Here is a 14,569-nt window from a genome sequence, read left to right as displayed (position 1 = left end):
GCTCCAGAGGAGGCTTCGCCAGGGGCTGCTGTGGCTCCTCTCCATGCAGGGCTGAGGGGCCGAGGCAAGTCCTGCTGTGGAGGAGCACTGCCCCGTGGAGTGGAAGGGGGAGGCCAAAGGTTCGATTGTGCCCAGGGCTCTGCGGGAGGGGGCATGGCCCTGCTTTGGAGAGCAGAGGTGGAGGTTTGGAGGTGCTGCCTCTGGCTGGTCAGGCTGGTTGTCTGGCAGTGCCCCAACCTCCTGTCCGAGGGAAGGGGGAGCTGGTCCTGCGGGGCACGGCTGGGGTGGGAGCGTGCCAGCTCCGTTGGAATGAGCCTGGGTCCCCGGGCTTGTGGCTGCGGTGGGAGCGTGCCAGCTCCGTTGGAATGAGCCTGGGTCCCCGGGCTTGTGGCTGCGGTGGGAGCGTGCCAGCTCTGTTGGAATGAGCCTGGGTCCCCGGGCTCTCGGCTGCGTGCTCCATCAGGGCTGCCCTAATCACGTGCTCTCGTTCCAGCTCTCAAGGTGCTGCTGAAGGACCCAGCTGCCATTGTCCGCATGAAGGTGGCTGAGACGCTGGGCCGCCTGGTCCGGGTTGTGTAAGCGGCAGATGGAACCTGTGGGTGCCCGGGCTCTGTGACAGTGATCAGGTCGATGGATGTTCCTCCCCCCGGAAATGCCACGTCTTCCAATGCCCGGAACCGGTGCCTTGTGCAGCACCACGCCTGCTGCCTGGAGCAGGGGCCTCATGCGGCTTCTCTCCTGTGCAATCTGGGGCACCCGTCCCACAGGACGAGGACTCTGCCCGGCAGCCATGGGAGGCTCCGCTGTGGCTGCTGGCTCAACCATCACTGTCCCCGGCTCTCCGACAGCCTTTCCTGCGATGTGCACTCACCATGGGCACTCCTCGAGCTAATGAACTGGGCAATAGGACATGGAACTTTTCCGAGGTGTGCACCGGGGTGGGTCCAACACAGGATCCACCCCTGATGAGCTTTCCTGGGTAACTGCCCTGGCACGAGAGGGGCAGGCGCTAGGTGTCATTGCATCTTCTAGGGCTGGTCGTCTCACACCGATCGCTCCCATCCAGTCACTGGGACATGTGCCTGTTACAGTCTGACTCTGGCTAGCACCAATCTGGGTGCTGCACAGCCTGGGGCCAGTGCCCTGTGTGGGGTCTGGGGTTAGATGGGGCACTCTGCCCTGGTGGGGGTCCCTGCAGGGCCCTGGATGGCCTCTGAGGGCCTCCCCTCCCCCGGATGTCCTAGGAGGATGAGGAACCTTGGCCATCACTGCATATGCACCTTCCTTCCACTGTTATTCCACGAGTGAGCCAGCGAGCTGCCCCCAGAGTCTTTGGCACTGCCCGGTGCTTCCCCTGCGCCCCCTGGCACAGTCTGCAGCTGTGTCCGAGGGCAGCAGTGTGCTCTGGTTCTCTGCTGGCTGAGTGGAGCTGTCCCCTCCACACGAACGTGTGTAGGAACCAGACTGTATTTTTTTAATAAAGTTGTTTGCTTCTAGTAGAGGGGCTGGCACTGGAGTCTCATTGCCAGGTGGACCCTGCCCTGGCTTGTCTGGGTGCTGCTAAGGGTATGTGTGGGGGGTACTTGGAGCCTAGACTCCTGTGGGGGGTGCTGGCATTGAGATCTCGGGGGGGCAGGGGGAGCCTCATGGCAGCAATTTGTTCCCACATCAAATTACTCCCTTGGTGGAGACAGGGGCTGCAGGCTGGCATGTGAAAGGGAGGTGCCCCAGGCCCTTGGCTGCACAAACAGCTGTGCCTGCTCCCTGCTTCAGCACCACGGGCCAGGGCAGAGCTGTACAGGGAGCTGGTGCAGGGGGTGGAGGGGTGAGAATGCTGCTGTCCCAGCGCGGATCCTTCCTTGCCCCACAGCAGGGGCTCCAGCCTGGCCTGACACATGCCAACTGCCAGCTGAAGTGCAGTTCAATGGTGACTAACACCAGGTGGTGCCCATTGGAGGGGAGCACTGAAACTGCTCCATACTTTCCAGGGGCTAAATGATCAACCAGCCTTGTGCCTGGGGGAAGCGGTAGATGTAGTGTATCCTGACTTCAGTGAGGCTTTTGTTACTGTCTCACATGACTTTCTCATAAACAAACTAGGGAAATGCAACCTCGATGGAGCTGCTGTAAGGTGGATGCAAAATTAGTTGGAAAATCGTTCCCAGAGAGTAGTTACCGGTGGTTCACTGTCATGCTGGAAGGGCAGAACGAGTGGGGTCCCACAGGGATCAGTTCTGGGTCCGGTTCTGTTCAAATCTTCATCAGTGATTTAGCTAATGGCACAGATTGTCCACAAACTTTATAAGTGTACTAATACCAAGCTGGGAGGGGTTGCGAGTGCTTTGGAGGATAGGCTTAACATTCAAAATGACCTGGACAAACGGTCTGAAGTCAATAGGATGAAATTCAGTCAAGACAAATACAAAGGGCTCCACTTAGGAAGGAACAATCAGTTGCGCACACACTAAATGGGCAATGGCTGCCTAGGAAGGAGTCCTGCAGAAAGGGATCTGGGGGTAATAGTGGATCACAAGCTAAATGAGAGCTAACAGTGTGATGCTGTAAAAAAAACAAAAAAACAAAAAAACTTGATCATCATCTGCGATGTATCAGCAGGAGTGTTGTAAACAAGACTTGAGTGATTCTTCTGCTCTGCTCCGTGCTGATTAGGGCTCAGCTGGAGTATTGTGTCCAGTTCTGGGTGCCACATTTCAGGAAAGATGTGGACAAATTGGAGAGAGTCCAGAGAAGAGCAACAAAAATCATAAAAGGGCTAGAAAACATGAGCTCTGAGAGAAGATTGAGAAAATTGGGTTTGTTTAGAGTGGAGAAGAGAGAAACTCTTATGTCCCCTCTCAGTTTTAAGTACATAAAAGGCTGTTACAAAGAGGAGGTAGGAAAAATTGCTCTTTAACCCCTGAGGACAGGACAAGAAGAAAGGGCCTTAAATTGCAGCAAGGGGGGTTTGGGTTGAACGTTATCCAGGGAGGTTGTGGAATCTGTCATTGGAGATGTTTAAGAGCATAGAATATCAGGGTTGGAAGGGCCCTCAGGATGTATCTAGTCCAAACCCCTGCTCAAGGCAGGACTAATTCCCAACTAAATCATCCCAGCCAGGGCTTTGTCAAGCCTGACCTTAAAAACCTCTCAGGAAGGAGATTCCACCACCTCTCTAGGTAACCCATTCCAGTGCTTCACCACCCTCCTAGTGAAATAGTGTTTCCTAATATCCAACCTAGACCTCCCCCACTGCAACTTGAGACCATTGCTCCTTGTTCTGTCATCTGCCACCACTGAGAACAGTCTAGAGCCATCCTCTTTGGAATCCTCCTTCAGGTAGTTGAAAGCAGCTGTCAAATCCCCCCTCATTCTTCTCTTCTGCAGACTAAACAATCCCAGTTCCCTCAGCCTCTCCTCATAAGTCATGTGCTCCAGCCCCCTAATCAATTTTGTTGCCCTCCACTGGACTCTTTCCAATTTTTCCACATCCTTCTTGTAGTGCGGGGCCCAAAACTGGACACAGTACTCCAGATGAGGCCTCACCAATGCCGAAAAGAGAGGAATGATCACGTCCCTTGATCTGCTGGCAATGCCCCTACTTATACAGCCCAAAATGCTGTTAGCCTTATTGGCACCAAGGGCACACTGCTGACTCCTATCCAGCTTCTCATCCACTGTAACCCCTTGGTCCTTTTCTGCAGAACTGCTGCCTAGCCACTCGGTCTCTCGTCTGTATCAGTGCATGGGATTCTTCGAGTGATTGCTCATATAGATTCCAGTTAGGTGTGCGCGCGCCACGTGCACGTTCGCCGGAAGATTTATTACCCTAGCAACACTTGGTGGGTCGGCTGCGTCGCACCCTAGAGTGGCGCCGCTATGGCGTCGGATATATACCCCAGCCGACCCAGCCACCCCTCAGTTCCTCCTTACCGCCCGTGTCGGTCGTTGGAACAGTGGAGCGCGGCTTAGCTGATCTCCACCTCCCTAGCTACTCGTAGTTCTCTCGTTATTCTTGTGTATATAGTTGAAATTTCTATACTTGCAGTTAGTTTTATTAGTTCTATAACATAGTTAGTGTTAAGAGGGGTTCGGGGATTAGCCCCTTCCCCTCACCCGGTGCCGGGGCCCATGCCCAGTTCACTGGGTTTCAAACCGTGCTCAGCCTGTCACGAGCCGATGCCTACAGGAGATCCTCACGACTCCTGCCTTAAGTGTCTCGGGGAATCCCACCTAGTCGGCAAGTGCCGGATCTGCAAGGCCTTCAAGCCGAGGATGAAAAAGGAGCGGGACTTTCGTCTCAAACAGCTCCTGATGGAGGCAGCTCTTACTCCTCCACGTTCAGCACCAAGCGCTGGTCAACCCGCTGGAAGAAGTGATTCTTCGGCACCGGATCGCACCAGTGCCGCTAAGGCCTCTCGGCACCGACCCTCTCCGGCACTGGTGTCCTCTCGGCTCCATTCCCTCTCCCCGAGGGTGAAGAGGCATAAGATGTCCGCTGTTTCCGTGCCATCTGCACCGCAGCCAAAGCACCCGGCTAGATCGGACCGCCCGGCACCTACACTTGCCGCGGCACTGACATCATTGGCACTGTCCATTCCGGTCCCGCAAGGGCCGTCGAGTCCAGTGCCTCAAAGCTCCTCGCCGAGAGCCATGGTTGAGCTTACGATTCCCTCCACACTGGAGACATTTTCCACAGCGAGGGAACTGATCGCAATGACAGAGTCTGCGCTGCCTCAATCCGGCACCACCGGTGCGGGTCATACAATCTGTGAGCAAGCCTGCCTTGATGAAACCACCTTCTCTGCACCACAGAGCAGCACCGCTCACGATCACCATCCTGCCAGCATTCTCGGTCCCGGCACTGATCCCCTTCTTGGTACCAGTCACACTCGCGGCACCGATCAGCGTCCCGTTTGCCGGCCCAGTACTCTCGCCACTGATCCAGCTCCCGGCACCGCCCCAGGCACTGTGACTCGCAGCCTCTCCAGACGCCGAGCTTCGAGATCCCAGTCAACCTCCAGGTACCACTCCGGTCGTAGGTCCCGATCTCGTTCCCGGCACCGGTATGGCTCCCGGTACCGTTCCCTGGTGCCACACAGAGCAAGATCAATCAGAGGGAGACTCTTCCCAGGGTTTTTCAGCCCCTCGGCCATCCCGACATGCATCGGTGTCGTCTCATGCAGGCAGTTCCTATGCACAGGACCGTGACTCCGATGTGCCTGCCAGAATCTTCCAGGAGACCCAGGCCCAAGATCAAGGCCCCCATCAGTGGTCATTTTGGACGCCTTGGGCGTATCATCAGGCCCAAGGTGTACCTCCAGTCCCATTTCGCTCTGCCTCATCGGAGCACCGGGTGCCGGAGGCGACTATCAGCCGCCCCCCTCCTACTGGTATGGAGGAAGCGCCTGTTCAGCCACCAGACTCCCAGATCCCATGGGAGCCAGAGGGCGTCCAAGAGCACGAGGCACCCAGGACCCACTTGTCCCTGGTCTTTCCTCTTCCTCCTCTCCCGATGAGGCAGTGGCGGGGACATCCTCCACGGGCCCTCCTCCAATTGACCTGAGGGCCCATCAGGACCTCCTGAGATGTGTGGCACTCAATATGAATCTCCAGGTAGAGGAGGTCCTGGAGATAGAGGACCCGGTGGTGGATATTTTGTTGGCTGACGCCCCCACAAGAGTGGCCTTACCATTTATCTGGACGATCCAGGCCAATGCTGATACCATCTGGCTGTCTCCAGCTCCATTCTACCCGCTGCCAGGGGAGTTGAGCGCAAGTACATGGTGCCCTCCAAGGGGTACGAGTACCTGTACGTCCATCCTCCTCCCTGCTCCCTCGTCATACAGTCTGTCAATGAGAGGGAACGCCATGGCCAGCAAGCTCCGGCTCCAAAATCAAAGGAGGCTAGGCGCATGGAGTTACTGGGCCATAAAGTATACTCTGCAGGGGCCCTCCAACTCCGGGTGGCAAACCAACAAGCCCTGCTTAGCCGCTACAACTACAACACCTGGGTGGCAGTGGGCAAGTTTACAGAGTTAGTCCCTCAAGGCTCCCGTCAGGAGTTTGCAGCCCTCTTGGAGGAAGGGAAAAAAGTGGTGAGAACTTCCCTCCAGGCCTTGTTGGATGCAGCTGACTCTGCAGCCAGGACTCTGGCATCCGGAGTTGCCATGAGACGCATTTCATGGCTTCAAATCTCAGGACTCCCGCCGGAACTGCAACATACGATACAGGACCTGACCTTTGACGGTAGAGGCGTTTTCTGAAAAGACTGACCCTAGGCTGCAAAGCCTGAAGGACAACAGGGTCATCATGCGTGCTCTCGGCATGCACACGCCAGTGACTCTGCGCCGGCCTTTCTGCCCTCAGCCTCACCACCCTTACCCTCCACCTAGACAGAGGCAGGACTTTGGCAGAAGGCGTGGTAGAGCCTGTCGTAGATGACAGTCAGGACCCCAAGGGGGCCAAAATCAGGGTCTCACCAAACCACCTATGGGGCCAAAGCCAAACTTTTGAAGGTGCGCCTGAGGACGGCGTACCAGTTACTTTCCAGGATCCTTTCCCTCCTTTTTCCAACCACCTCTCCTTTTTTCCTCCCTGCGTGGTCCCAGCTAACTTCAGATCATTGGATCCTACGCACAGTGCAAGTTGGGTACCACCTCCAGTTTATTTCGCCCCCCCATCCTCGTCCCTCTTCGGGGACCCCTCTCACGAGCAATTCCTCTTTCAAGAGGTGCGGACGCTCCTTGCCATGGGAGCTATAGAGGAGGTACCAAAGGACGAAAGGGGCAAGGGGTTCTACTCCTGCTATTTCCTAATCCCCAAATTTGAGACCTCCCTTCGACCTATCCTAGACCTGCGAGAACTCAAGTTCATGATAAAGTTGAAGTTCCGCATGGTATCCCTGGGGACCGTCATCCCATCCTTGGATCCCAGAGACTGGTATGCCGCCCTCGACATGAAGGACGCGTATTTTCACATCGCCATTTATTCTCCACACACGGGGTACCTCCGGTTTGTAGCCAACCGTCAGCATTTCCAGTTTACGGTCCTACCATTTGGCCTCTCTACAGCCCCAAGAATATTCACAAAGTGCATGGCTGTAGTCACTGCCTCCCTCTGCCACAGTCGGATACACATTTTTCTGTATCTGGACGATTGGCTTGTCTGAGGGACCTCCGAGACACAAGTCACCCATCATGTGGGCATTGTCAAGGACCTATTCATACGTCTAGGCCTGATGATCAATACAGAGAAATCCACTCTGGTTCCCACACAGAAGATAGACTTCATTGGTGCCATCCTGGACTCCAATCTCGCCAGAGCCTGCTTACCACAGCCTCGGTTTCAGGCGATGGTAACAATTACCGAGGCCTACAGAACTTCGGCTCACACTTGTCTCAGTCTCCTGGGTCACATGGCTGCCTGCACGTTCATGACCAAACACGCCAGTTTACACCTCCGTCCCCTCCAATCTTGGCTCAACTCGGTATACCACCCGGGCAGAGATGCCATAGACATGATAGTCACCATTCCCCCGAGCATCTTAGGCTCCCTCGACTGGTGGCTGACACCCTCCCTGGCGTGTGCAGGGGTGCTGTTCCATCCGCCCCAGCCTTCTATGTCCCTGACGACGGACGCATCATCTCTCAGCTGGGGTGCTCACCTCAGACATCTTTGCACTCAAGGCCTTTGATCATCTCAGGAGCTGGCGTTGCATATCAATGTCCGAGAGTCGAGAGCAGTCCGCCTTGCATGCCAGGTGTTTCAATAGCATTTGCAAGGCCGTTGTCTCAGTGTTTACAGACAGCACATCGGCCATGTATTACATAAACAAGCAGGGAGGGACACGATCCTCTTCCTTTTGTCAGGAAGCCATCCAACTCTGGGACTTTTGTATAGCCCACTCGATAGACCTGGTAGCGTCCTTTCTCCCAGGGGTTCGGAACACTCTGGTGGATCGACTCAGCAGATCCTTCCTGTCTCACGAGTGGTCGATTCATCTGGACATTATTCGTTCTGTTTTCCAGAAGTGGGGATTTCCCCACATAGACCTCTTTGCTTCCCGCAAGAATAGGAAATGCCAGATGGTCTGCTCCTTCCAAGGTCTCTCCCTGGGTTCGATCTTGGATGCTTTCCTGATGCCGTGGACGAGCCAACTGCTTTACGCCTTTCCACCGTTCCCGCTGGTTCACAGGGTCCTGCTAAAGCTCCGCAGGGACGGAGCTCGCTTGATCATGATCGCTCCAGCGTGGCCCAGGCAGCACTGGTACACCATGCTGCTCGACCTGTCGATAGCCAGCCCAATTACCCTGCCACTCCACCCAGACCTCGTAACTCAGGACCACGGCTGACTTCACCACTCTGACCTGCAGTCCCTTCACCTCACAGCGTGGCTCCTGCGTGGTTGAGCCAGTCAGAGTTACGCTGCTCTGCCTCAGTACAACAAATACTCCTGGGTAGCAGGAAACCTTCCACTTGGTCTACGTATCTGGCCAAGTGGAAGCGTTTCTCCTGCTGGTGCATATCACAGAATGTTACTCCCATTGAGGCCTCGATCCCCACCATCTTGGACTACCTCTGGTCTCTCAAACAGCAGGGCCTAGCGGTAGCATCACTGAGGGTACACTTGGTGGCCATTTCTACCTTCCACCCAGGGGAGAGTGGCCGCTCCGTGTTCTCGCACCCTATGGTTTCTAGGTTCCTCAAGGGCTTGGAGCGCCTATACCGCCAAGTACGCTCCCCTGCCCCTACCTGGGACCTCAACCTGGTTCTAACCAGACTCATGTCTGCCCCATTTGAGCCGTTAGCAACCTGCTCGCTGCTATACCTGTCCTGGAAGACAGCTTTCCTCGTAGCCCTTACATCAGCCAAGCGAGTCTCCGAGCTTCGGGCTCTCACAGTGGACCCACTGTATACTGTGTTTCACAAGGACAAGGTGCAGTTGCAGCCACACCCAGCGTTCCTGCCTAAGGTGGTATTGGCCTTTCATGTCAACCAGGACATCTTCCTTCCGATCTTCTTCCTGAAGCCACACTCATCACCACGGGAGCAACAGTTGCACTCCCTGGACATCCGTAGGGCGCTCGCATTTTATATCAAGTGGACAAAACCCTTTTGTAAAACGCCCCAACTCTTCGTTGCCGTGGCAGACCGAATGAAGGGCCTACCTGTCTCCTCCCAGAGGATCTCCTCTTGGGTGACGGCGTGCAGCTGCACTTGTTATGACTTGACTCTTGTTCCCTCGGGCCATCTCACCGCACATTCTACCAGGACTCAGGCTTCAGGCTTCATCTGCTGTCTTCCTGGCTCATGTACCTATCCAGGAAATATGTCACGCAGCTACCTGGTCCTCGGTCCACACCTTTGCTTTGCAGTATGCTCTCGTTCAACAGTCTAGAGATGATACAGCCTTTGGCTCAGCAGTTTTTACATTCTGCAACATCTCATTCTGACCCCACCGCCTAGGTAAGGCTTGGGAATCACCTAACTGGAATGGATATGAGCAAGCACTCGAAGAAGAAAAGACGGTTACTCACCTTTGTAACTGTTCTTCGAGATGTGTTGCTCATATCCATTCCAAACCCCCCCTCCTTCCCCTCTGTCGGAGAAGCCGGCAAGAAGGAACTGAGGAGCGGTCGGGTTGGCAGGGGTATATATCCGGCGCCATAGCGGTGCCAGGCCAGGGGGCGCCCAGCCAACCTTCCGGCGAACGTGCACGCAGGGCGCGCAAACCTACCTGGAATGTATGTGAGCAACATATCTCGAAGAACAACAGTTACAAAGGTGAGTAACCGTCTTTAAGTGCAGGACTCTGCACTTGTCCTTGTTGAACCTCATCAGGTTTCTTTTGGCCCAGTCCTCTAATTTGTCTAGGTCCCTCTGTATCCTATCCCTACCCTCCAGCGTATCTACCTCTCCCCCGTTGAATGTCAGCTGCAAACTTGCTGAGGGTGCAGGCCCTGCCATGGATGGACAAACGCCTGTCAGGGATGGGCTAGATAATAGTCCTGCTGTGAGTGCAGGGGATGGGGGTGAGATGACCTCCTGAGGTCTGTTGCAGCTCAGTGATAACTCAGGATGGTGGGTGTTGAGACGGCTGGAGGGTTTGTTTGAAGCTGGCTGGGAGAGGGGCGCCCTGACCTGGGGCTGTGGCCTCCCCGGGTCCCCCAGATGAACTGAACTAAGGGGGAGTCCTGTTGTCTGTACCAGCAAGATCTGTCTTGGACTGTGTTCCTGTTGTCTAAATCTTCTGCTTTACTAGCTGGCTGAGAGTCAGGGTAAATTGCAGGAAGGAGGGGGGGCAGGGCACTGACTCCCCCACACTCTGTGACACCTACACATGATTCAGAGGAACCATTAAGAACAGCCCCACTTTGTCACAGCCGCTCCAAGCGCTTACGCTGTCTCTTCACACACACCAGGTACTTCTGATGAAAGGGAGGACTTAACCCACTCTGAGGAAACACTTGGGGGTAATTAGACTGTGGAACTCATTGCCACAGGACAAGGTTGAGTCTAAGCTTCTTAGTCTCATGACTTGCCTTAGGCCACAGAGCTGGGACCCCTCCAGTTTCTCTCTCATTCAGGAAAAGGGCAGGTGGCTGCGTTGGTCCCTGCTGGCAGGCTGTGCCCACCATGCTGGGTGAGGGGTTGAGCATGGTGATCTCCCCTGCAAGCTGGGGCTGCTGGTCCCTGGTCTGGCGCTCAACAGCGCTGGGCTGCACCTGGCCAGGGTGAGGGGAGGCAGATCTGAGCGACATTTCCTGGCGCTTCCCTGGGGCAGGCAGCAGCCTGGAGAAGCAGGCCCTACTCCCTGCCCCTCTCCGGCTCCTAGCAGTGCCCAGCTATGGGGGCAGAGGCCACCCTGCAGCATGGGCTGGGGGAGCAGTCCTGCCCCCTGGGCTCCAGGCTTGGCTGGAAAAACTGGTGGGGCAGATGGAAGTACCTGAAGCGGGTTTGTGCCTGGGGGGGTGGGGAAATCTCCTGGCCAGAGAGGCAGAAACCAGGGCCCTCTCAGCCATTGTCAGTGACCATCTGCCCTGGGAGCCGGAGCCAGTGGCAAGAGACTGTCCTGGCCTGAGGCAAGAACTGCTCCCAGCGCTGGGCGGAGAGGGGGCTCAGGTACCAAACACCCCCCCCCCCCCCGGACAGGGGGCTGGGAGCGGGGAGCTGCTGGGGCAGCAGGAAGTGTTTCCTGGGGACAACACCCCTCACCTGCTGGGCTGAGCTCCTGGCAGCTACGCAGGGTGGGGGAGGGGCTTTGGCACGCTAGCACAGCCCCCCCCCCCCCCACTCCCACATGGCCCCTGTAGTTTTTGTAACTGCAAGGGGGTGAGAGGGCTCTGACCTCACTGCACAGGCCCCAGAGGTGGTGGGGGAACAAGCCTGGCTCCAGCAGGGGGGGCTCCCCAGATCTGAGGGGGGCACTGGACTGCCCAGCAAACCTGCTGTCCATCAGCCCAGGCTCCGGCGTGGTCACTGGGTCTCCCCCCGTCGGCTGAAGGGCAAACCGGGCCCTGGCCCAGCAGCGCCTATGGCCCATTGCTGAGTGCGGGCAGGGGGCGCAGAGCAGGGATCCTGCCCCCGCTGTGGGGGGTACTAGCTCTGCCCTTATGGTCCAAGCCTGTGTGTGCAGGGAGCCCGGGCTGGCCCATCAGGGGTCCTGGCAGAGCAGGGTGGGGGAGGATGGGACCCGCCAGGGAGGGGAGCCCAGGGCCGGGGGCTGGCATTGGCCAAGCAGAGCAATGTAGGATGGGAGCAGGGCTGCTGGGGAGCCCAGGGCTGGGTTACAAGGGCAGGAGTGAGATGCCTTGGGCCGCAGGCACCTTTGCCACGTAGGTCACAGCTCTGGGGCTTTTAAAAGCTCCTGCCCCCCCAGGGCAGTGAAGGCACCTTGCAAAAAGCTCTGGGGAGGGGGGTTCTGCCAGCCCCAGGGGGCCAGGGCAGCGGAACGCAGATGACCACTGCCCAGCTCCCCCCAGCTGTGGAGCAGCACGACAGGGCCCTTGTGTCTGGAGCTGGCCCCTGGGGGAGGGGGGCCCTTGCCCAGCCCACACAGGACAGTGCTGCAGCCCGTTTGTGTCCAGAGGCATTTAATGAGAGAGCCCATGTGTCCTGGGGAGGAGCCCAGTGCACGGCTCCCAGGCAGGCACCTGGCTCCGGCTCCGGCCCTGCCCAGGTGAAAAGAAGCCAGAAGCTCTGTGGCCCATGGTGGCACCCGCGGTCCCCAGGCTGGCCTGGCGTCGCTGCGGTGGCATGCAGGGCCGGCAGCCATGCCGGGGTTACGCGAAGAGGCGGATGGTGGCGTCAGCGCCCGAGGAGAAGAGCCAGGGCTGGGTGGGATGGAAGAGGACGTCCAGCACGCCCAGGTCCCGGGTCGGCGCATGGCCCTTCAGCACCTTCACGGGCACAATCAGCGGGTTCTGCAGCAGGTCACTGCGACAAAGGGGAGCAGATAAGGGGGGGTTGTCACCCCACAATGCGCTAGGGCCATGTGGCTGCCTACCCCACACCCTCCCCAGGGACGTGGGGTGCTCCAGTGGGGACAGGGGGCTGCACCCACCAAGGGCCCAGAGATGCCCAGGGTCCGTGTCCCGTCTGCAGAGAGGCTGCCCCCGTGCCTGTCCTCCCCCTTCGGTGCTGGGGGCTGGCCCCTGTCACCCCACGGCCCGCGAGCAGGCAGCAGGGCCATTCCACGTCCTGGCGCCAATCCTGCCCCCACATCCAGCTGCCCAGTCGGGGCCTGTGAGCACGTGGCAGGGCCATTCTGCACTCTGGCGCCAAGCCCCCCGCCCAGCCGGGGCCCACGCGTACTTGTAGACCATGCCGTGGCAGACGATGACGCTCCCGTCGTCAGAGCCCGAGGCGAAGAGCGGGTAGTGCTTGTGGAAGGCCACGCTCCGCAGTGCCTTCTTGTGGTGCCTGTAAGAGACCAGGCGAGACACCCGTCAGTGCCAGGACCCGCTGGGGCTGCCTGGCCAGCCCCGCCCTCAGCAGTCTGGGCCAGGCCCCTGCCGCAAACAGCCGCTGAGGGCGAGACGGTGTCTGACAACCCCGCTCGGCAGGCTGGGGCAGCCGGGGGGGAGAACTGCCGTGGGGCTCCCCAAAGGGGGCAGGGAGCAGCTGATCCAGCCGAGAGAATCCGGCGCCGGGCTGGGCAGCGAGCGGCGGGACACGGCACCAGGAAGCCAGCATGATCGGGGCAGTGTCCTGGGGCAGGGAGAGACAGCGCGTCCCTACAGTGCTCTGGGGAGACCCCCAGGAGAGGAGGAGCTGTGGGGCGGGCGGGCGGACAGGGGGAGCTGCAGGGAATATGGGCAGGGGGGTGGACAGGGAGAGCTGCGGGGAATACAGGCAGGCAGGGGGAGCTGTGGGCGGGTAGAGAAAGGGAGCCGAGGGGCAGGCAGGAGGGTGCAGAGGCGGAGCTGCAGGGCAGGCGGAGAGGGGGGAGCTGTGGGGCAAGTGAGCGAGCGGAGAGGGGGGAGCTGTGGGGCAAGTGGGCGGAGATGGGGAGCACGCTCACCTCAGCACCCGGTAGGGCTTGGTGGACAGGTCCAGGTCGAACCAGGCCAGTTTGCTGTCATAGCTCCCACAGATCAGGTTGTCTCCTGCCAGAGGGAAGGGGAGTGAGCAGGGTGCTGCCAGCAGCCACGGCCCCTGCAGGGGTGTTGCACACACCAGCCCCCTAGGCCCCCTGACAATGTTCCTCTGCAGCAGTGTCTCCCCCTGACACTGGGAACCCCACCACAACATTTTGCCCCCTGCCCGATACCAGGGCCCCCCAGAACAGCACTGCACCCCTCTGACACCAGGCTCCCCCCCCCACATGGCAATGTGTCCCCCACAACTGACTGTGGCCCCGTGGCTGAGGGAACACGATCCTCCTGCCACTCCCCGTCCTATAGGAGCTGCCCCCCCTTAACTGCCCTACACAGCCTGACTGCGGCTGGGCAAAGGAGCTTGTCTCAGCCTGGTGGACGGGCCCCATCTCTTGCTGGGGCCGGGCCAGGCCCTCGGGACACCCACCCCTAGCCCAGGGAAGGCAGGGGCCGCGCCCAGACCGGCTGCCGGGCCCCACATACCTGCGGGGTGGATGGCCATGCTGGACACCCACTTGCAATTGGTCATCAGCTTCTTGGCGAGCTCCTGCTTGAGCAGGTTGTAGAGGCGGACGTAGCGCTGCGTGGCCACGAAGAAGAAAGGCCGCAGCGGGTGGAAGAGGACGCACTGCACCTGCCCCTTGCTCCGGCGGAAGGGGCTCTGGCTCCAGCGCTTGCTGGCCTGGTGGATCAGCACCTGCGTGTGGCTGTCGTCAGCCAGGACGCTGGCCAGGTAGTCGCCTCGGGGGTGCCAGGTCACCTGCTTCACGGGCTGCAGAGCGGCACGGCCAGACGTCAGCTGCTGCCTGGGGCCACGGGGAGCCGCGCCACTGGGCTGGGCGACGGGGCGTGTCAGGGTGGGCAGGGGTCTTTGTGTGGCTCAGGCCCTGGGGTGCTCCGGGCCCAGGCGCTCAGACCCCTCCGGGGGAACATGGCTCAGGCCCTGGAGTGCTCCAGGCAGGGGCACTCAG

The 14,569-nt window shown here is 58.8% G+C and overlaps 2 protein-coding genes across 3 annotated transcripts in view; one reads left to right on the top strand and one right to left on the bottom strand.

Annotated features, from left to right (window-relative positions):
• The window catches only part of MROH1 (maestro heat like repeat family member 1), a 127,440-nt gene extending 125,941 nt beyond the window's left edge, over nt 1-1,499 (top strand). For both annotated transcript variants that reach the window (XM_050939326.1, XM_050939327.1), the window contains one exon: nt 494-1,499. In XM_050939326.1, the coding sequence (XP_050795283.1) occupies nt 494-579 (86 nt within the window). In that variant the 3' untranslated portion in view covers nt 580-1,499. The remainder of the gene's footprint in view (nt 1-493) is intronic.
• Nucleotides 1,500-12,075: 10,576 nt separating this feature from the next.
• BOP1 (BOP1 ribosomal biogenesis factor) overlaps nt 12,076-14,569 on the bottom strand; it is a 98,880-nt gene continuing 96,386 nt past the window's right edge. Inside the window, exons 13-16 of the mRNA XM_050939346.1 lie at nt 14,082-14,370; nt 13,523-13,607; nt 12,814-12,921; nt 12,076-12,435 (exon numbers count right to left, since the gene is read on the bottom strand). Coding sequence (XP_050795303.1) covers nt 12,282-12,435; nt 12,814-12,921; nt 13,523-13,607; nt 14,082-14,370 — 636 coding nt within the window. The 3' untranslated portion in view covers nt 12,076-12,281. The remainder of the gene's footprint in view (nt 12,436-12,813; nt 12,922-13,522; nt 13,608-14,081; nt 14,371-14,569) is intronic.

This window comes from Gopherus flavomarginatus, chromosome 2 (assembly GCF_025201925.1).
Source record: "Gopherus flavomarginatus isolate rGopFla2 chromosome 2, rGopFla2.mat.asm, whole genome shotgun sequence".
Taxonomy (NCBI): Eukaryota; Metazoa; Chordata; order Testudines; family Testudinidae; genus Gopherus; species Gopherus flavomarginatus.
The sequence above is the reverse complement of the archived record's forward strand: the minus strand, read 5'-3'. Positions and strand labels throughout refer to the sequence as shown.